This window comes from Durio zibethinus, chromosome 12 (assembly GCF_047325235.1).
Source record: "Durio zibethinus cultivar Kanyao isolate XHJ-2024 chromosome 12, ASM4732523v1, whole genome shotgun sequence".
In the NCBI taxonomy this organism is placed as follows: domain Eukaryota; kingdom Viridiplantae; phylum Streptophyta; class Magnoliopsida; order Malvales; family Malvaceae; genus Durio; species Durio zibethinus.
In genome coordinates this window covers 12,647,387-12,670,360 of record NC_143173.1, presented here as the reverse complement: position 1 = coordinate 12,670,360, position 22,974 = coordinate 12,647,387, and the positions used below count along the sequence as shown (strand labels likewise).

Here is a 22,974-nt window from a genome sequence, read left to right as displayed (position 1 = left end):
AAGAGTACTAGTTAGTAGTGTAAGCGTAAATAATACGTCAGAATTATTAAGTTATTAATAAAATTTAAATACGATTCAATTAATATTAAATTAAATTTAAATAATTTAATTTTTTTAAAAAATTAATTTAAAAGTTTTATTTTATAATTTAAATAGATCATAAATTTAATTTAATTTTTATATTTTAATATATATTTTATTATTTTAATTAAAAATTATTATTTTATTTATATATGTACATTTGAATTTAAATTTAAATAATTAAATTTATAATCAAATATAAAATATAAAATTATTTTTTATTTGATAAATAAATCAAATTAAATGATTTTGAATAATTTAATTTTTTTAAATCAAATTTAAATTTAAAATTTGGTTGAACTCAAATCAAATTTTAAAATTTATTTAAATATTTTATAATATTTATTTTATTCGACTCAATTATATCATACTAAATTAATTAGTGGCAGAAATATTATTGTAATAATCAGGGCATGGAAAAGGACAGGTTAATGTGGTAGTAGTTAGTAATAGGATTTTTGCGAGGGAAAGGGAATATTCGGGGCTTGACGATAGAGGATTCAAAATTTGGTACAGACAAATATTAAAAGTGGGGTCATTAAAAGGGACTTGATTGATAGTTCACGATGCAAATAAGAGCGAAGTTTTTAAATAAATATATGAGTGGTGGAAAGTGATTTAATTGATTTCCAATTATTAGATCCGATGACATTAACACGATTATAATATAAATAAAAAAAAAATTTAAAATTTTAATAATAATTATACTTTTATATTAACATAAATTATGAAATAATTTTTATATAAAATATGACATATATATATAAATTTTAATATTTTATAAATATGAATATACAAATAATAAGATTTACCAATTACTATATAAATATAAAAAAATTTTATAGTAAAAAAATAAAAATTTTACTAATTAAATTTAAAAATATCATAGTCAAGATTTAATTTTATAAAATCACTCTTAAAATAAAATTTTAAATTCATTAAGTCGATATAAAAATTTTATTTTAAAGTTAGTAAAAAAATTAATAACTAAATCCATGAATAAATTTAATAATTTAAAATACGATATAATTATATGATAAAAATATTATATGAATATAAAATATAAAAATAATAATTTAAAATTTTAATAATAATTATATAAATTTAATAAAATAAAAAATCTTTTATATTTTTATATCAACATGAAGTATAATACATAATTTTTTTATAAGATATAACATAAATATATAAATTTTAATATTTTATATGATATGAAAATAAAAATAGTTAAATAAAAAATATTTTATATTTTTATATCAACATGAATTATAATACATAATTTTTTTATAAGATAAAATATAAATATATAAATTTTAATATTTTATATGATATGAAAATAAAAATAGTTAAATCTACACGACATAAAATAAAAAATAGTTAAATCTATCTATAAATTATGCCGTAGGAAACATGGAAATGTCATAGACAGCTGCATCAGTTAAGCAGGCAGCGTAAAGATCAGTAGCCAGGCAACAGAAATCAATGCAGTTGACATCCGAAGCTGGTCCTAACAGCAATTAAACTAGGAAGATAGAAGATAGTTACCTGGAAATCATAATCACAGTGATAGATACAAGATTCAGAGAGAGCTAAAGATGCTAAATCCTTTTCATTAGCAGAATTCGATTTCGACCATCGATGTAAATTGTCTTCTAATCTTAAGGCAAAGTTGATTTTTTTAGCTCAATTTTCCACACCAACAATAATTTTGGTGAAAATCTACATCAAAGTCACAACATGGCCAGAATTCAGAGTCTAACCGATAACCTATCAAAGTAAGCCTTACTACATAGTCATTTCTTTTTCTTTGGTTCCGCCGCGTAATCATTTACTAGTGTTTCAACATCCTTCCAGAATAGATCCTCCATCAATACTCCACCCTTAGCCAGTGAACCTACAATATTTCAACGGGTTAGAAATGTAATACGGAAGAGTAATGATCGGAAGGAGGTTGAAGGAAAAGGAGATACCACTGGGTAACACTTTTAGTGAACTCGACTGGTTCTCCGGCAGATATTGACTTGGGATCTGAACTTGCTGTAGTAAGTGTATAAAGATCAGAGAATCTTGGCAACTTTGAAGAGACCACCAAACCGGTGCTAGTGATGGAACCCTACAAACATGAAATCTGAACTTAGATGTAGAAAACAACACACATGGGGCTTCATATGCAAGTATGCACAAGGTTATGGAGGATTTACTTTTAATCTCCGTAATTTGTTAAGTTCCTTTCAGCCAAAGGCACACATAAAGCATTTGCCCACACTGTGTAAGCTTTTTCTGAAAGACCACAGAGGTTAGGCAACAATCGGGGTTTGTTTGTGTAGAGTTTGTACAAGAAATATAATACCTCGGGGAATATTCAAGAATGTAGATATCTATTGGGATGCTAGGCATCATTCCACATCATTAGTATAAAGCTTTGGTATAGATTAAAAAAAGGCAACGTCGTGAAAAGTTACGGATGAAATGTAACTGTTTCATGATAAAGAACGCACAAGAAAAGTAGATGAAGTCGTAAAACACTTTCCTAGGATGGAAAAAGCTCTTATGAGCATCTTGCAGTGGAATGAAAAGCATAGAACTGAGCTAAAGATAGACAAATAGCAAAACATGCATAAGATCAAACTGCTATCCCTCAATTTCATTTATGATAATAAAAGTACTTTTTAACTTTCCAATAAAACTTGACCCCAGTGTTAGATGACAAAAATTCGAATTAAACAGTCCCAAACTCGAGCCTATCTCATCATGCCAATAAGATTAAATAGAGTTAGATGGTAATCTCAAGAATCAGTAACCATGCCAATGTTGAGGAACGTTCAACATCACAGGCTTAAGCACGTCAAGCCCAAAGTGCACACTCATCATACATGAAGATAATCTCAGCTTAAAGAAAAAGAAATCAATGCATGACATAAGATATAACATAAAGAAATGTTCGATTAGAAAGAAACGGAACTTGCTGCAGGACGATAAGTAAATAGAATTGCGTTCTTTTCCTTTGTGTAGATGATCAGCTGGAGTAGTCCATAGAACAATATACTTGCCAGAGTCAAGGATCAAAAGGAACATGAAAGTAACATACAAGATGACGCTCTTTGGTTGCCAAGAAAAGCAAGGTAAATAAAAGGAAACCAAGATGAAATCTTTAACAGCATCTTGTCCTAGTAGTAGATACACTCTGACCAAATGGTTTCAGGTTTAAGCATTAGAAACTTAGGAAAGAAAAAGGGATTGTAATCATTTTGGTCTCTGTTCACAAGTTTACACAAAAAAGCCAGGCATTGAATCAAGGTTGGCTGAAGCGTGAAAGTTTCTTCCTCAAAGCTCTTAATCACTTAAAATGGTACTAAATAGATGAGAATTCAACAGAATTTAGTTTCAAAACAAAACTTCCATACGATCAGACTAGAAGAAATGCATTAAATTATGCATATATATATATGCATTAAATTTAATATCTTCAACCTAATATATTTAACCTGATTCCACTTTCATATGATTCAATTATGCTTAAATGCACATTAAATTTTATATATTTGTTCATTTCAATGAAAATAATTTCTTATATTACCACATGTTTCCATTAAATAATAAAATTAACCATCAAACAGAACTTAAATTAAATTCTTTTCGATTAATATCACAATTTTTTAAACATAGATAATTCATATATTTATATTATATAAAATATTAAAATTTTTGTATTCAAATCATATTTTATATAAAAATTATTTATCGACATAAAAATATGAAATATATATTTTTAATTTTATTAAACTCATATATAATTATTATTAAAATTTTAAATTATGTCATATTTATATTTTATTTTTTATCATATTTATGTTATATTTTAGATTGTTGGGTATACAAATTTTTAATTAAAACTGCTAAACAAACAGCAATTCAATTCAAATTTATCCAAAACATTATCAATATTTATCTAGCAATTACAATAAACCAAAACAAGAAACTCTGAGAAAAAGGATATAAAACGACGCAACCGATGAGGAAATCGCGGTTCTCGGGGAACTTCTTTTTGTAAAATTGACCAAAAAGAGCGATTACAATTATAATCGTTCCAAGCAATACTTTGACATTACTCATCCTCACATCTTCTACATATCCACGACTCCTAACAATGTATTTGAAATCCAAAATTTAAAAAAAGAGAAATAATTATTCAAAAATTGATCTGTGATTGTGAAGATTAATGGATCTAGGGTCGTTTTTTAACTTTTTTTTCAAATTTTTTTTTTAACCTCAGAGGCGGATTCGTCGCGGCTGTGTTTGATGGATTGGTGATCTAGGAGATTCGCTTTCTTTGCCTTTTTGCTTCCCGTTTCTGCCTGATCTTGCATTTTTGGAGGTTCTGTTTGGGCAAGGAAATGGCGTTGCTGATATTCTGAGACTGGAGGAGTGAAAATGGGCAGTGTTAACGAAATCAAGGTTTATAAGTGGTCCGACGAAATGCCGAAACGGCGGTCGATTAAGGGTCGGGTCATCAATACTGACAAACTATGGGACTCAAACAAAATTCCGGCTCGATCATTGATAAATCGATCTTAAGTTGGAGCAGCTTGACTTTTTCGGTAAGTCTTGAACATTTTAATGTTTGAATTAAAAAGTTTACTAGTCTAATCGTATTTTTAAATTTTAATATATTTTTATTATTTTAATAAAAAATTATTATTATTATTATATATATATATAAATTTAAATCAAATTTTAAAAATAATTATTATTTTACTTATATATATTAATTTTCGAATTTAAATATATAATTAAATTTAAAATTAAATACAAAAATCAAACTTATTTTTATTAAATAAATTTAAATCTAAATAACTTAATATTTATTTCGAATCAAATTCAAATTTTAAAATTAAAATTTGATTTAATTTAAATTAAATTTCAAACAATTAATTTCAAGTTAAACTTGAATTTTTTTATTGTATCCATTCAATTCGATGTGATTAGATTCTTAATCATTGAGTTCTTTTTTTTTTTTTATTTGAGTTTAATAAATTTTTATCTCAAAAATAAAAATCTGTGTCAAAATATTTGAATCCGGTTAATTTAGTTGACAAGTTTTTTTTTTTTTTTTTGTTAATTCAGGTTTAATCTTGAAGAGCAAAAGTAAAATTTTAAATATATTAAATCGACATGAAAAATAACTGATAAAATCTAAAAATACTCTGACTGTATACAGAAATCGACTGAACTATGAAGCTTTTATATAGAACAAATTGAACTGTATATAGAACCCATAAATGATTTTATTTTCTACAAGTACTCCTTATAAATCCCTTCTATTTCAAGCTACATGCCTGCTAATATATGCTATAATCCAAGTTGAATGTTTTGACCAACAACACACGAATGAGGAGAGCGAGAGAGTTTCAGGGTCAAGGAGGCTTAGATTTCAAAGTATGGATGCCATCCTTAACAAGCAACAATTGAGTACCCTTGACAAGTTCCTCTTTAACCATGAACAAGACAGCAGCTGCCAGAACGCTTTGTATGATTTTCGTGTTCATACCTTTGTAAAAGCCGGAGAAGCCTTCGTAGCGGATCATCTTTAGAATGGCATCCAGAGTCCCTATATAGATGAAGATGATGGAAATAGAACAAATTATTTTAATGAATCCAAACATCACACAAGCAGAGTTTGCATTCATGGAAAATAATCTATCTTCGTATATTCATATCACGTAAACTTCACCATACTGACTCAAACCTTTGTAATGATGCCTTCTGTCCCCAGTTGTAACTTGTTTTGCTTGTAATCTTGACTGTAAAAGCAACAAAGAAATGGATAAGAGTTTGACTCATTTTTCAAGTGATATCGAAAGGTTATCACTTATCATGACCAACTCATGGGGCCATGGTTTATAGTTATGATTTTGGCAGGCCATCGAATTTTTCTTTTTCGCTAGTCTTCTAATACTCATTGCGATTGTTAAAATTCATTTATCTAATTTCAACTGATTCGGAACAGTTCAGAACAAGTTTTTTTCTCCGTCTAGAGAATGCATGTCTACATGTCGTACATCATACCTTTACAACATTAAGGGGATACGTTACAACAGTGGCTCCGAGTTTTGCCAAAGCTCCAAGAAGAAATATCTAGCATAATTAGACAATTCATTCAGAGATTAAAATAGAGAAGAAAAAGGCATTTGCAAGGAACATTGACATAAGAAGATGACATAATTATTATTAAAGAGAGATGAACTCAGAGCCAACCTCCAATGCAGTTACTCTGTTGTTACCCTGCTTACTAAGAGACCGGCTCTTCTTCAGCTTCTTCAACATCGTTTCATACAGCATAAATTGTATAGAAGGATTGCTGACCTGTTGATGACAACAGGAACTATTAGTGATACTCCCTTACCAGATGTAACAGTCACTTCTCACATACCATGATCAATGTTGGGAATACACCTTTCCAGAAGCCCCAAAATCCAGCTTCATCATAGACTTCTTGAATCTGAAAGTATTCCATATGCAAAAGAATGTGACAAAAAATCTTGCATTTTGGTTGACATCAACAAGGAAACAAAATTTCAAATTAATTAACCCAAATATTTGGGATATTTGTAAGTACTGACCAGGCAAACATAATTTGCCAAACTCCATGTCCAATAAGAAAATACTTATAACATAATATAACATTTGGCACTGCATTCCAACTTCATGCACATTATTTTCAAGCAATAAATCATGCCATATTAAAGGTCTACAATAACTGATTAATTCTGACATTAGTTATTAACTAGACTTGCTATAAATTAGATGCATTAATTCTAAAATAGTTTTATCTACCGAGAAAATTTATCTTTTATCTAAGTGAATGCCCATCATTCATTATTTTCATCACTTATTAGTTATCATCAATCGGCGATCGTATCAATGAGTCCTATCCTTGTAGCCATTCCACCACACAGCACAAGCATCATCATTTATCAATAGGGGAGATGTGAATTAATGCTTTCATATTTTTTGTATTTCATTATAGAGGTTAAAACTGCAATATTCTACCATTTCCATGGAAGAGAACTTTTATGAACTTCAATGTTATAAGTGAACTACATAAAGAACTATATAGACCAAGCAACAGTGCATACCGCATGGCTAGTTCCATAAGGAAGAGGCTCAATGACAGAAAGGACTGTTTCCTCGGGTGTAGTGGTTGCCAACCTATTAGGATAGTCTTTCTCTGAGATTTTTGAGTGAGTCTGCACCACAATAGTTGTTTAATTGAAATATGAACAAACATTTAAACTGAAAAAGAAATAGATACCTTCAAATTATTGTGCATAATTTATGTGTGATCTTAAACAGAAGTGTAGATGCTAAGCATTGACTAATGTTAGGCATACTGATAAAGAACATGTTTATCACACCCAAGAGGTCATATCAGTTGCCCCTATTTTCTCAGGCATAATTTGGCCTGGGAATCTTGGATAACTAAAGAATTATGGCCATTAGCTTAGATCAAAAGCATCACGCTTGTTGTAATGGATTTATTGGTGGACTTTGTGAAGAAATGCATACGTTAAAGTTCGTTCATTCTATGTTTTACAGCAAATAAGAAGCTTTCTGAAATGGATATTTGCTTTTTACCTGCATGCGTGTCACAACTACCCAAATGGGGTTTGTCAACAGCACATTTACGCACCTACACAGAGAAATGATTAAGCGTATATATTTAGTTCACAGATACATAGACAATAGAAAATTAATACTCAATTGTGGATATTTTCTGGAAGAAATTGGAGTGCTTGCTTTACAGTTTATAAAAGAGCTTTTGAAAAGCTGATGCAACAACAGCCAGAGGAAATCAGATTTCAGGCAAAATTAAAAATAAATAAAACTAGATTACCCAGCTAAAGCAGCTAAAATAAGTGATGAAATCATTCCAACTGATCCATCACCAACCCCTTTTTTCTGGCGTTCAACTGCTGCAGTTTCAGCTTTGTTCCTGAATATTTGATAGAAATAATAGTAAACACCCTGTATCATAGAAACAGCAAGTATTTACGAATCCAGATAAACTAAACAAACAGAATAGTGCAAATTTACAGAGTCAATTTACAAATAGAAAAAACAGCGGGTTAGTAGATGAATGACTCATAAACTATAGTAAAATATTTAATGTGATATCTAAACTTTAAAAATCTATAATGTGGTACCTGAATTATGAATTTGTTTAGCTTCAAATGATGACATGTGGCAGACAAACAATCATTTAAGTACCACATTAGTTAACAAATTCATAGTTCAAGTACCATATTAGAGATTTTTAAAGTTTGGGTACACATTGAACATTTCACTATAATTTAGGGGCCATTCATGACATTAACTCAAAAACAGTTTATGCATGGATTAGAAAGAAAGTCTAGTTCGAAAAAAGCAATGTATGAAGAATTTGGTTAAGCAACAAAAATATCTCCATGCAAAACATTCTCCATAGAGGTTGCAAGACAGTGATCAGGAATTCGATATCGCTCAATAGCATCTTCAAATGAATAAGAACATATTAATCCTAACTTGTTTGTTAATTAATCCCAAAGCTAGCTTCAGTTAGGATTTTATATGCTATTTAGGACATGGGTTTTCATGAATATTAAGAAATTAATCTAGAAATAGAAAAAATAAATGCAGCAATGACAAATCTGTCACCCCTAAGGGACCACATACCATTTACATTGAAAGTCACAATTCACTACTCTAAGCGAGTTTACAGTAGCCATTTGCCAAAAAGTAATACATTCAAAAAGCACTATTATCAAGGTAAGGATCACAAACTTATGGGGAAAACTACTAACTTTTCTCAGTTTCAATGTAAAACTAAAGCATAACAAACCAAATTCGTTGCATTCCAATGACTCTTATGACAAATCCACTTCTCTTTTCTCACATCACACTCTCAGCAATAAAAAAAAGCAATAGAACAGTACTGAAACACCAAGCAATAAAAAAGATACCTGTGATGCAGCTGTACCAACTAAAGAAGGGGTTAAGCCTCCGTACAACCGTTCCCATCCTTCTTGTTTTACAACCTATTCACAAAGTAAACAAACAAATTCAAGAATCAAGACTAAACACAAAATTACTAAGACTCCGTTTGGTTGCTGCTTTTACTATTTGCTTTCGCTTTCTTAAATATTGTTGAAAAGCAAAAGCAAAACCATAATTGATCGAAAATGAACATAAATTCTTACTACCCAAACATGTAAAAAAGAAAAAAAAAAAACTAATCGAAAAATCAACAACCAAACAGTTCCTAACTTGAAAATTCGTTAACGTTAAATTTTCAGAATATTCCGTTAATTATAACATAAAAATCGTCATATAGCCCCAAAAAAAAAGAAAAAAAAACCTGGCACATTTGTTCAATGGTTCCAAGTTTCCGTTTCTCTTTCTTGAGATCACGCTCTGTTTGTTGACGAGTATTTACCTGTAGGTCAAATCAAGAACAGAATTGTTATTGTTTAATTTACATTAAAAAAAAGGAAAAGAGAATCGTACCATTTGAAGAGGATAAGTGATGAGTTGAGCGATGATCCCTCCCCCGGCTCCCGCTAGTCCATTGATCAAAGCGTCCGACATCGTTTTGAAAAACACAGAGGATTAAAGAAACGTTAATATTTTCTCGAGAAAATCTGGTGTTTGGCAACGTTGTAAGGAAAAGCATGAAAATGCATAAAAAAAAAAAGAGAGATCTAACGCTTTAGAGAGAGAGAGAGAGAGAGTTGCAGTAAATACTATCTCTGGCTTTGGCTGTAGCAAAGAAGCGTATCTTGGGAAGGGGGCTTTCGCTATCGAATTCCCCGTTTCTTTCTTTGTCGTAGTTGTTCCGTTTAAGAAAGCAAATGAAGGGGAATTTGATGTAAGAGCTATAAACATAAAGTATATATTAATAAGTGGATCAATCAAATTTAATTTCGTATAATTGTAGTGCTATTTGTATTTTCAAGTGTATTATTATTATTATTTTTTAAAATAAAGGCTCATTCACAAAACCTCTTAATATTATATATATATACATATATATTACTCCTAATAAAAGAAAACAAGAAAATAGTGATGAGTGTTTATAAAGATGGACTAAAGTGTTTTTTTGTTTTTTGGTTTGAAACTTGCAAAAGGGCTTTACATATAAAAATAGTTATGTTTAATTCATTATTTATTTTAGAATTTGATCAAAGCAACATTAATTTAAAATATTTTTTTCATTTTTTATTCAATACTCATAAAAAAGTAGTTGTCTTAATTATTAAATTCAAATTTTAGCTCATTTAATACTTTCTCTTTCATTTTACATATATATTTTAAATATTTAGTTGTTTTTTATTTTTTAATTTATTTTTTTATGATTTTTAATCATTTAACATTAAAATTATAGTACATTAATTTTATAAAATATTAAAATTTTAATATAAAATACATTAAAATTAATTTTTTCTTAAACTATGTGAAACTTAAATGTTAACAATCAAACAAGATGAAGGTAGTATTTTTTACTTTTTTTTTTCCCAAAAAAATTATATAAATAAAGTAACATCCTGAGGCTAGAGTCTACACTCTAGCACTGTGTACACCTAAATATTATACAGATTATCACTTACACTTGCTAGGATTTATTTTTTCCTCAGATTTTTATGTCATTCCACCAAATTAAAAGCTCTTTGGGTGGAAGGTGCATCGGTTGGAAGCCGAATTGACAAATATATCCTCCATTATTTTACTAACTACGGAAATTACCCTCCCCTTGAGTTCGGCGTCAATATGCGTTTTATTGGGAGGTGTGCACAATGAGTCCGGCTGCCGTTGGCCACAATGCCGTTATATTACTAAAAATTAAAAACAAATAAAATTTTTAAAATTATTTGATACAAACTAAAATTTTTTAATTTCATAAAAATTAGATTTTTTAATTTTTAATTAATTTTTATTAGTTAATAAAATTTAAAAATTATATTTTCTCATGCTAATTTTCACAACAAAACTAATTGTTAGTAATTTTTTAATTTTCATAAAAAATTATAATGTCAAATGAAAAAGACTAAAATTTTGAATGAAAAATATATGAAAGCGTATTTTTAAAAATATTGAAGAAACAAATTAACTATTATTTAACTTCAAATAAAACTTAAAAATACGATTAATCTTATTTAAAAAATAAAAAATGCTTTTTTTTCCTATAAAAAATATGCTTTGGATGCTTAACAAGGTTAAAACAGTCATTTGATTGTGCTGGTCCTTTTCTCCCCTTCCCAAGCAAACCATCTCTTTATAAAAACAAATCCAACCACCCGACGTTACGTTAGCATCAGCATAAACCTAAAACCACCGCCACAGACACCGCCATGGCCACTTCCTCTCGACCTCCGCCGCCAAGACCACTCGACCTCGGTTTCACGGTGGTGTCAGCCAAGCATCTAAAAAACGTCAACTGGCGAAACGGCGATCTCAAACCCTACGCAGTCTTCTGGGTCGATCCAGATCGACGTCTCTCAACCCGCTCAGACGATTCCGGCTCAACTAGACCGGTCTGGAACGAGCGCTTCACACTTCCCCTCGCTGTCCCTCTCCACGACGCCTTTTTAACACTCGAGATCTTCCACTCCAAACCCTCGGAAAATCCGAAACCTTTAGTCGCGACCCTCCGGGTTGATCTCAAAGAATTACCCGACCCGGAAGACAGTTCAAAGATCCGAACCTTTTCTCTCCTCCGACCATCGGGTCGTCCCCAAGGCAAGATTCGCGTGAAACTCGGAATCCGCGAACGTCCCCTTCCTCCACCTCATGATTACCATTATGCCCCTCCTAGCTATTATTACACAAATGCCCCTCCTCCACCAAGATACTCTGCTTCGCCCTATGTTTCTCTTCCCCCGCCGCCTCTCCCACCGTCAGCCTCTCCTCCTCCTCCACGGCTACCGTACTCTGCCATCCCGGACGCTTACTCTCCCTATTACTCCAGCCATTACTATTCTTCTCCACCCCCGCCTATGCCTCCACGTCCCTTCTTCGAACGCTCTTCCGGCTATAGCACCCCATCGGCGCCAGTAGATTACTCGCCGTACGATCAGAAGCCTAGAGGTCTCAAAATGGGGCTCGGGACCGGATTAGCTGTTGGAGCTGTCGCGGGGGCTTTAGGAGGACTGGCATTAGAAGAAGGATTGAAATACGAAGAAGAAAAGATTGGTGAAAGAGTGGAGCATGATGTGGCATCAAGGGAGAGGGATGATTATGGTGATTATCATCTTTCTGAATATTGATTGGTTTTTTAATGCAATGCCTATGATGATGATGATGATGATGATGATGGCCAATGTTTATAAATATTTATGTAAATAGTTTGTGATCTGATGATGGGTTTGTGTTTTTAATGGTTGGGGATTAAAATGATCAGAGAAAGAGTGAGCTGAGAATAACTCTTTTGATATTTATTATGTGCTGATTTCTTCTGCTACGATAATAAATTGTTAGTCTTTACTTTAAAGCTTTAACTTTTGTTGTTAGTTTTATGTTGAATCTTTCCCATTTCGTTTCCTGAGTTAATTGTCGAATGTTTTCTCTGAGCTGCTGAATACGATGGTTGGAGTCTTGCCTGATGATGCTTGAAAGACTTTTATCTGTTTATTTTAAACTTGATAGAATTATAAGATTATGGTAGAAGAATACTGTTTTCATGTGATTTTTTCTGCTTAAGATTATGTTGATGAACAGAGGTTTAAAGGGGCATGGGGTATTGAGCTGAACTATGAACCAAACTACTGCCGGTGAGATCTTATTATGTAGACCTGGAGATTCGTGTATTCATTTTGTGTAAAGTACTGAAATTCGTGTCTTTGTGTCATGTTTCACACAAAAGTTGCATATCATAATTCGTATTGACACGAAAATATAAATTTTTTTTTTTTGTTTTGTTAAACCCATATATAGTTATTGATAAAATTTTAAACTGTGTTATTTTCGTGTCTTTTTTTGTATTAAGTCTATTATTAGGTTAAGTTATTCATGTTTTTGATGAAAAAGAAGGGTATGGTTAGGGGGAATAGGTCAAGGACCAATCTATATTCATCAATGTCAAGGAGCCATATTTGCAGACTTGCTCTATTTTGGAAGTTATAACTTTAGTTCCTTCAGGTTATACTTCTTCCTAGTAACAAAATTGCTGGTTTTAGTGATACTTGGAATGCTTTACGGAGTTTTTTCCTTTTGCTGCTATACATGCCCTGATGTGAGCTCCTCCTGGTGTGTGCTGTGTAGTATTTGAAGGCCAAATTCAGAGAAAGGTAAACTGTTAATTGACTCCATATACAAGTTCTTTTATTTGAGGGGTTAACATGTGTTTATATATGTTACATTCCTCAAGCTCTATCATCTAAGTAGTTAACGAATGATCCTTTATTAGGGAAGATATTCATCTATGGTGTCCTCTTGTCCTTTGAAACCTACAAAACCCTTTCTAGTTTAACTCAAGTATGTTAAGGTTGGCATGCTTTTTCATGTGTTTTGAAATCTGTCTGATTCCTGATTAGAGCTGATGCAAGACAAAAAAATGATTAGCGGTGCCAAGAGACCAGAGATGTTGCCGTCTATGTTATCCCTGCTGGTTTGCTATTGTCTGCATCATTGTTACTAGCGTGTCTTTGCCATGCTTCTCTTTACTCTCTGCCAAGCATCATTGTTGTTCCCCTTTCTGCTCCATCACTTGGCCTAAAGATTTCAGTTGTTATGATCAGTGGGAAGTTCTTGCTAGGCTTGAATTTGTAGCTCAGTTATTTATTAAGTTCTTGGCTACACTACCTAAATCCCAGTTTGCATATCAGATTATCGGTTCCTTCTCAAACTAAAAATCCATAAAAAAAAAATCAGATTTATCAATTCAATCATCAAAAACCTGGCAATTGTTGGCCACTAACCTTTCTGACAATGGATTTGGGTATTGTTTAAAGTGGAGAGCTGTTTTCATAAGGTAGAGCATTGGATTGGGGGAGCCCATGTTGCACATGTCCAAATAATTTTGTATGGGTGCTCTCGTCCCATGGTGTTGATCTGTAAAAGTTTAAGATTGGTTTCTTTTCTTGGACTGGGTGAGAGGTTGGGCTGAGACTTCTGTCTATACGTCACAGTTATAAAGAACATTATTCTTCAGAAAGTTATACTTGAGATGAGTTCACTTCTCTCAAAATTGTGTAAGTGGACATTGTTCTTCAGAAAGTTACAAGGAATTCCATCAAAAGCAAATTCATGAAAGAAAGAAAAGTTTTTAAGCTATCAATTTGTCTTTTCCATACGTGTTTTACTCCTTTTTTATAGAAAGGATGGAAAATAGGAAATTTTAGTATGGGAGTTAGGTTTCATTACGGTCCAATTAAAAACTACGCGATGACATGATAAAAATTATTTTTCCAATCATCCAAATGAAGCGTTAGCCATTAAGCATTAACTAGTCTTTTAATTTATGATTATTTAATATACAACAATTTTTTAAATCATTATCACATTCAAAATGATGAGAGTTGCCACAGGACAAGTTCAAGTGTATGGAGAAATAGTGAGAGGATGACAACAATGGGAGTGTCTTTGATTAAGTCATCTGTAATTATACATGCACCACAAATTCCACAATCAAACAGCAGAAATTCTGTTCAGAAATTGAGTGGAGCTAAGCTTAACTTCGCTGTATAGGGGTCCCGTTTTGAATACCAAATCCAAAATCTCAACTTTATTTTGTGCTCCACAACCATCACTTTTAATGTATAGTGCACAAACTTTGGTTTCAATTAATGCATATTTCCCCCAAAATAAAGGCACTGTCTTTTCCCAAGATTGGAATTTTCCATCGTTCACCCCCTTCATTCTCTAGGGGTCTTATCTACCTGTTTTTCAGGATTTGTTGGATGTCTCTTGTTTGACAATCATGAGCTTTGCACAAAAGCAAACCCCCTACCTTTAGAAATTTGTATACCAAATACGTAAAAAAATATAAAAATATCATATGATAATTCTTATATAAACATAAAATATATATATATTTTTTATTTTTAGCGAATCTATATATGATCTATTTTTACCAAATCTATAGCTAAGAAGAAAAACAAGCTGTGTTTGATTAAGAAAACCTATCTTTGTCCCTAACCTTTTTGACTAAACAAGTCTATATACTTCAAACACTGTTCTAAACACGTTAAAACTATGGATAAAATAATGCTTAATTTTTCGTGTTTTGCTTTCAGGTTTCTGTAAATTCATGTCCTTTAACATTTTTTTTATTAGCTAGTTGGTTGTTAGTGATGGTCATTGCAGCCAACATCAGTTAAATGGTTTTTTTAATTCAGCAATTCATAGTCTGATTCATGAATCTTGATGGGATTTTTTGGTTAATTCAGATTCATGATTGAAGTTGAACTTGTAAGCTTGATAAGCTAGTTCATGCATGCCACCCTGTAAAGAAAAACTTCCGATATTATTCAAAGATGGTGTTCATGCTTCACTAATCCATTGTTTTTTCTGAAACCTGGAAATTTTTTCAGGCAATTCAGATTCAGATTCAGAAGATTGAAGTTTGGATTTTGTAAACTTGTATATAGAAAACATCAGTTTTTGCTGATAGTGCCAGCTGCTGAGCAGTGATTGATAATTGCAGAGTTTGTATATATGATCAGAGTGCATTAAATTTACAGACATTAATGGACATGGAAATAATGGGATTTCAGGTTGCTTTAGGAAAATCTATAAAAAAAATAAAAAATAAAAAGAAAATTGCAAATGCAGCAATGTAAGAAGTGTGGCAAACATAGAAGAAAACAGTGAATTAATGCAGCAAAGAGATAAGCACTACTCCACTAGAGTTGATTAAGAAGTTTCTTGGTCTGTTTTATAAAAGATATTGAAATATATAACGAAGAAAGAACAGGAACATAAATTATCAAACCAGACAGCAAAATCATGATGCTTTTTCTTCCATTTGGTCAAAATTCAATTACTGCACGACTCGCCAACCTTGGTGCTCCTCCATTAGTGGAATCAAAGATATAAAAATATGTACCTAGAGAGAGATTTATATATAGTCTTTGCTTTGGTTTCTCTTTGGTTTATTATTGTTTCTTGTGATTGATTCATGGAAGAGAAGGGACCCCCAATGCCCCATCCCCAACAAGTTGAAATGTTTAACATATATATCCACTCAGTTTTATTAGTTTTCACTTGCTAGGCTTTTCATTCCTGGAAATAACCATGCTCGATACATATCTGATAGACATGAATACGGAGTTTCAACCTTTCAAATAAATGAAAAAACTGAAAAAAATTGAACGTACTCGTGTCGGACACATACCCGAGTTTGAGTAACGAGGGTTGTCACAAACAGTTTTGATCAACATATAGCTTATCTGTATCACTACTTTTGTCAGAAATAATTAACATGTTCGTGCAAGGCGGACGTCCTTGTTTAATACAATTCAAAAGCTAGTTGCTAAGCTATAACAAGGGTGTATTATTTACCGTATGAAAGTGAAGCCGCCATCTTTTTAGCAAATTTTGTTCTGTTGAAGCTGTTAAATCTTTGACAGCTTCAACGACTGTCAGCATCAGTTGTGCAGAACGTGCATTGCATTTGGCAACTTCACTACTCATATGAGTATGACACTTTGATCTGCAAAATTAATGCACAAAACATCACCTAAAACACCCAATGCCGAGTCCATCTAACATAGGCTTAGGAATTTCGTAAGCATTTTTGCTATACTCTTGTACTAGCTAGTAGAAGGAATCATTAGGGCTAAAATCATGAAAGTGCAGCATTATGCTGCACAATGCAATTTGTCCTTTCAAATCTTGAAGAATCAAGCTAAGGATAAGGATTTCGACAAGATCTTCATGCTATGTAGTAGTATATTGAAGAATCGTCATGGACATTTTGTTTCTGCTTTTGATCTTTGTCTGATCACTTCAATGTATCAGCTGAAAGTTTTGGCCAATACTGAAAAGATAAGCCTGTTTTGGTGAGCCACTCAAACAACTTGAGAACCTAATGCAGCTGGAGAGTTGTCACTCTGACAAAATCAGGCTACCAAGATAATGCATGAAACAATGCTGGCTTGGTTGAAGAATTCAAATTCTTATGTCAGATCCATGGAATTGTTCTTGGGTTGCGTCTAGTGGTTGCACTCAAAATGTTCATATCTAGAAAAAGGAAGAAGGTTGTATGATTAAACTGAATTTGCCAAGAACCAAATGTGTCATTCATTTAATTGCTCATTAGCCTTCTCCTCTTTCGTAATGTTCCATTTGGATCATATGCAATTTAAAAAACTCAAGTTTTTCATCCTTGATTTTTTAAATTCCTTCAAAATCCATTCATCCCTCAAGATGCTGTTAGAATTTGGATAAAACATGAACGAATACTTATCACGGACGGTAATAATACAAGTAGGAAATTTCATCAATAGATTGTAGATGAAAAAATTTAAGTTTTAAATCATGGATTAAATAAAACTTTGAGAAAATTAAAATCACGGACTGAAAATCTCAGTGATAAAATTGTTTCAAGATTTTCTATCTTCTTAGGGTATCAAAGATCAATAAGAAAAATTTTCCCATATTTTTGGTCAAAGCTACCTAGCTAGGTAGAGTATATGCAAATGGTGACAGGAAAGGACCACGTTCAGGCCATTAAGATTTGATTAAGTGAATTAGCCAATGGAACCAGCCTCCCTTGAGCAATAAAGTGTGGGGGTTTCTTGACTCATCTTTGTCATTGACAATTTTGAAATCTAAAATGGAAGATATTGTGTCCTGCATTTGCTCTTGGTCATGGAAGATATTGTGTCTTGCACTTGTTTCTTTGTCTGTTGGAGCTAAGTGGACAAATGCAACCCATCCCTGTCTAGAGGAAAACAAAGAACAAACAAACATCCAAAAAGTGGAAAACAAAAAATTTTGAAAAAAAAAATCTTTTAGAAATCTTTTTTGTCGATAAAATTGATAAATCTATCATCAGTATTGTTTATTCTTATCTTGAAATAATAAATTGAGTTTTTATAAGCATTTTGGATGCCACTATTGAAATAGGCTTTTTTGTTATATTTTCAACTGTTCCGCTCATTTCATAAAATATTTTATCCGATTTAATGATAATTACCTAATATTTAAGAGATTTTTTCTCAAATTCATATGTGTTTAGATTTAATCGTAATTTGTAACTGATTAGTCTAAAAAATATACGTACCCATATTTTTGTTGGAAAAAAACAACACCCACGCGCAACAATTACACACAAAATAATAAGCTCAAATCAAGAATAAAAATACACAAATATATTTGGTTCGGTCCAACTCAAAATGACCTACTCCAAACCAAATCCACTATCAAATAAATCTTTACAATTGTGAGACTTTTAAAATTAGAAAAGTCTCCTAAAACTCCTTACTCAAAACTTAACCCAAAACTCAATTACACCTTTTAATAGCCTACTCACTTAGCTATTCTTTTGGTGTCTAACTCTCTGGGGTTACTAAACTAAAACCAAAACATCTTATTTATAAGGGTGGAACCCTTTATACTTTTACTAAACTCCCGATGTGGGATACAAGACAAACTCAAACTCACTTAACTTTCAATGTGGGATTCTGAGATTCAAGGCAAATCCCAACAAATCCTTCCTTGACTTGAATCTCCAAACACTTCAACAGTATCTGCAAAGCTAACACGCTTACCTTTCTTCTTTTCTTTCATCACAAGCATCTCAGCAACTGAGCCTCCATCAAACATGTACAAATGATTATTGACCCTATTCTCTTGTAGAATCACACTACCATTCTTGTACACTTTCAACCAATCATTACTACCATAATATGTGTACCCCGAAAAGCTAACTCACCTAAAGCAATCAAATTGTAGTGACAATTTGGTATATACCTTACATGACGAAGTGTCCTAATAACACCATTGTGAGATCTAAGGCGAACACTCCCAATGCCTTGAATCTGCACCTTTTCTTTGTTAGCAACCACAATATTCCCATACTTTTCACTCTCATTCAACTCCACAAAGCAGCTTCTATCATTGCAAACATGAACTGTAGCAGCTGAATCTAAAACCCAACTTTTATCACTTTTCAAAGTCTGGGTCTCATCCACACAAGTTGTCAAAACAACATCATCATCATCAGACACGACAGCAGCAGTATCACTCTTTTCTTCATCTGATTTCTTCTCATCATTCGCCCTTTTAAAAGCAGCCATATCCCTTCTCAGCTTCCTGCAGCGCACTTGGATATGTCCTTTCTCACCACAATAATAACATTCTACATCACTGTAATCTCTGTCTCTTGACTTAGATCTCCATCTTGATCCATCAATCCTCTTTTGAGTCCTTCCTGGATCAAAACCCTCTACAGCTAGTGTACTCCCCTCAGGTGATGAGTTCTGAGCTCCCATAAACCTTTCATTCTCACGCAACAGGGCAATCACATCATCCAACTTCAAAGTAGACCTACCTACCAGCACAATCTGAACTAAAGGCCTATAAGACTTGGGCAAAGATGACAGTAAAATTAAAGCTTTCTCTTCAGCTTTTAACTTATCAACAGATATCGCTAGTAATTGAGAAACCAATCTATTAAACTCATTCAAGTGATTATGAAGACTCATACCTGCTTCCATCTTCAGAGAATACAGATTCATCTTCAAACATAATCTATTAGTCAACGACTTCGAAGCATAAATACCTTCAAGCTTATCCCACAAACTCTTCGGAGTACTTTCAGTCAACACACTGTACTTTACCTCTGGAGCTAGCACCAATCTAATAGTACTAACAGCTTTCTTCTGAATCCTAATCCAATTAGCATCAGACATTTCCTCAGGCTTACTACTCTCTAATGCTTGATCCAACCCTTGTTGTACTAACAGATCTTGAATCGTACTTTGCCATAATATAAAATTACTCTTTCCATCAAATAACGGAATCTCAAACTTCTTCGAACCTCGAACCTCGCTCTGATACCACTTGTTGGGAAAAAACAACACCCACGCGCAGCAATCACACACAAAATAACAAGCTCAAATCAAGAATAAAAATACACAAATATATTTGGTTCAAGCTCAAATCAAGAATAAAAATACACAAATATATTTGGTTCGGCCCAACTCAAAATGGCCTACTCCAAACCAAATCCACTATCAAATAAATCTTTACAATTGTGAGACTTTTAGAATGAGAAAAGTCTCCTAAAACTCCTTACTCAAAACTTAACCCAAAACCCAATTACACCTTTTAATAGCCTACTCACTTAGCTATTCTCTTGGTGTCTAACTCTCTGGGGTTACTAAATTAAAATCAAAACATCTTATTTATAAGGGTGAAACCCTTTATACTTTTACTAAACTCCCGATGTGAGATACAAGACAAACTCAAACTCACTTAACTTTCAATGTGAGATTCTGAGATTCTGAGATTCAAGGTAAATCCCAACAATTTTTCTACCACAACAAGTATTTTGTATATATATTATAAGTGAACACCTCTAAAATATTGTATACAAAATGTGATTGTTAATTCTTGGTCATGGTTACTAGAGGAGTAACGGAGATTAGTATTGCACTTTTCTCCCAATTCAATGAGATATTAAAATCTTGGAAGGAGCCCGTCAATGAGTTGCCTAAAACATCCAAGAAAACTGAATGTTAGCCAAATTATTGCACTTGAAAATACTGCATAAATTTTTAATCTTAGTGGCATTTTAAAATATGGTTTTTATCGACTTTTAAAATGTCTATAACATTTATTTTTACTTAAAATAATAATTTAAAAAATATAAAAAAAATTATGCTATCAAATACATATATAATTTCGATATTAATGGTTTATTAAAAAATTTTCACCGATACTCATTTACTTAGAGATAAAAAAATTACTGATAATAATAATAATAATCATATTTTTTTTAATCTTTTACTTACACTTATAAATGCCTAAAAAATTCACTTTTCTTCTTGTGAAATCCTTGACGGTTGTTCTTGAATTGGCATCTGCTGGTAATTTGCGGATGCCAAGGTTCACTGCAACACAACTCTCTGATCCCGAGCTCTTGGATAATTTTTAAAAAATAGCAATAAAAAAATAAAACCAAGTGAAATAATTCATTGTTTTGAATTGTCACACACGTGGCAGATGTCAAAGGTAACTTCAAATCTTAAAAATAATCTTCAACGCCAAGTCAAACAAGCCGACAAATCAAAAAATGGCTTAATTAGCCGACTTTCAGTAGTTAATTAAAATTAAAAAATAAATTGTAAAATGATTAGAGAAGAAGACATGGTATTATAACTAAATCTGATGAGACAGTTCAATATTAGCTAAAACAGTTGAGATTCTGAGCCGACTTTGCTTGGGATTAGGAGTGACAGCAAGCATCAACAATTTATAATTTAGATTAATTACGATATTATGATATAAAACAATTTAAATTTTAATAAAATTATTTATAAATTTGATAAAAATAGAACATTGTTTTGCAATGTTTGATATATAGATATAAATTTGACATAATAAATTTTATATTTTATATGCATTTAATATAAAACAATTACAATAAAAATATACAAGTAATCGTACTTAATCCGACCAATCTCTTGTTCCGTTGTCTCCTCTTCCTTCTTATACAATCTGCAATTCCTTTCTCTCCATATCTGATAGATGAAGGCACTTCATGCAATATGCAAGATGATCGAGATCAATGCTTTCCCTTTCATTCTACTAACTGCCCATTGTAACTCAGCAGCCCATTGTAATATTCTTGCTAAATAATTTTTGTAAAACCACACTAAAAAAGATAAATGCTCCGTGGATTCTCTTTCCTGTTGGCACAAGTAGCATTGTTTATACACCTCTATTCCCCATGCTTTCAATTTGTCCCTTGTTGCCAGCCAATTGTTTAGAATAGTCATATGTTTGTGCTGATCTGTCCTAGAGGAGTAAAACACTGAAAGCACAGGAAAGAAAAAAAGATTGGTTAACAACAAAGGCTGAGAATAGTCCTAACGTTTCTATTTCGATATTCAAATCAGAAAGCAACTTTAATAGGTAAGAGGAAGAGATAGTATAAAAGTGTATGAAAAACAAGATAGATGAGAGATACCTCAACGGTGCTATTTATATCTGTAAAATAGGAGTCTTGGGCAGCTTGGGCTGTTCGATGTCAGCTTCAAAGTCAGTCATAGGGGATTAGACCTAACCTAGTAGGTTCAAGCTGAGTTAGTAGTAGAATGTCCATTGAGACATGACAAATAAGGATGTTAATTTTATCCATTCTTAATGAGAAATTTGATTTTTTATTCTAATGGTAATGAGATGAGTATTACATTGTAGGTATGAAAATTGAGATAGGAATGTATATGATTTTAAATTTTTATTGGATGCAAGAATAGAGATAGATAATATAATACCTAACCTATACCCATATCCTACATATATATTTACATATATTTAGTATATAGATTTTTATTAAATAATATAAATTATTATTTTAGATTAATTAAATATAATATATTTTTATTGAGAAAATATATATTAATATATATATATTTTTATAAAAAACCACCAAATATACAGGATAAAAAAAAGTTAATAAAATTTTAGTTTTTACCTTTAAAAAAAAAAAAAACTATAAGAATGGAAATTATTCATATCTATTAAATACCCATGAAAATAGAGATAGAGATATATTTAAAATATCCGTTGAATATGGATATAGGGATGGATATAATATGAAAATCCGAAAATAAGGATGAAAAATACTTTACCCTACCCATTGATATCCCTAATGACAGGTTAGTATCCCGGAGGTTTAATATGTAGATT

The 22,974-nt window shown here is 31.7% G+C and overlaps 2 protein-coding genes and 1 long non-coding RNA gene across 3 annotated transcripts; 1 reads left to right on the top strand and 2 right to left on the bottom strand.

Annotated features, from left to right (window-relative positions):
- Positions 1 to 1,558: 1,558 nt before the first annotated feature.
- On the bottom strand, positions 1,559 to 3,446 carry LOC111296944 (uncharacterized). Its single transcript, XR_016326260.1, has 3 exons — positions 2,283 to 3,446; positions 2,052 to 2,194; positions 1,559 to 1,975 (listed from the first exon to the last, which is right to left on the bottom strand). It is a non-coding gene; the product is annotated as an uncharacterized LOC111296944 (long non-coding RNA).
- Positions 3,447 to 5,294: 1,848 nt separating this feature from the next.
- LOC111296896 (peroxisomal nicotinamide adenine dinucleotide carrier-like) lies at positions 5,295 to 9,989 on the bottom strand. The gene is made up of 12 exons (XM_022891373.2): positions 9,862 to 9,989; positions 9,625 to 9,705; positions 9,476 to 9,553; positions 9,081 to 9,155; positions 7,976 to 8,106; positions 7,717 to 7,771; positions 7,218 to 7,328; positions 6,512 to 6,580; positions 6,337 to 6,444; positions 6,148 to 6,216; positions 5,828 to 5,882; positions 5,295 to 5,689 (listed from the first exon to the last, which is right to left on the bottom strand). The coding sequence occupies exons 2-12, from the start codon at positions 9,703 to 9,705 to the stop codon at positions 5,496 to 5,498; spliced, it is 1,026 nt and encodes a 341-aa protein (XP_022747108.2). The 5' UTR covers positions 9,862 to 9,989; the 3' UTR covers positions 5,295 to 5,495.
- Positions 9,990 to 11,337: 1,348 nt separating this feature from the next.
- On the top strand, positions 11,338 to 12,611 carry LOC111296105 (uncharacterized). The gene has a single exon (XM_022890159.2). It carries the CDS (start codon positions 11,466 to 11,468, stop codon positions 12,378 to 12,380), a length of 915 nt encoding a protein of 304 aa, XP_022745894.2. The 5' UTR covers positions 11,338 to 11,465; the 3' UTR covers positions 12,381 to 12,611.
- Positions 12,612 to 22,974: the final 10,363 nt, after the last annotated feature.

Bases quoted from the DNA above. Each gene is read 5' to 3' on its own strand.
- LOC111296105 (XM_022890159.2), top strand. From the start codon at position 11,466: ATGGCCACTTCCTCTCGACCTCCGCCGCCAAGACCACTCGACCTCGGT.
- LOC111296896 (XM_022891373.2), bottom strand. From the start codon at position 9,705: ATGTCGGACGCTTTGATCAATGGACTAGCGGGAGCCGGGGGAGGGATC. The intron at 9,554-9,624 runs GTACGATTCTCT...TTTGACCTACAG, and splicing joins TCACTTATCCTCTTCAAATG to GTAAATACTCGTCAACAAAC. The intron at 6,581-7,217 runs GTATGCACTGTT...GAATACTTTCAG, and splicing joins CTTATGGAACTAGCCATGCG to ATTCAAGAAGTCTATGATGA.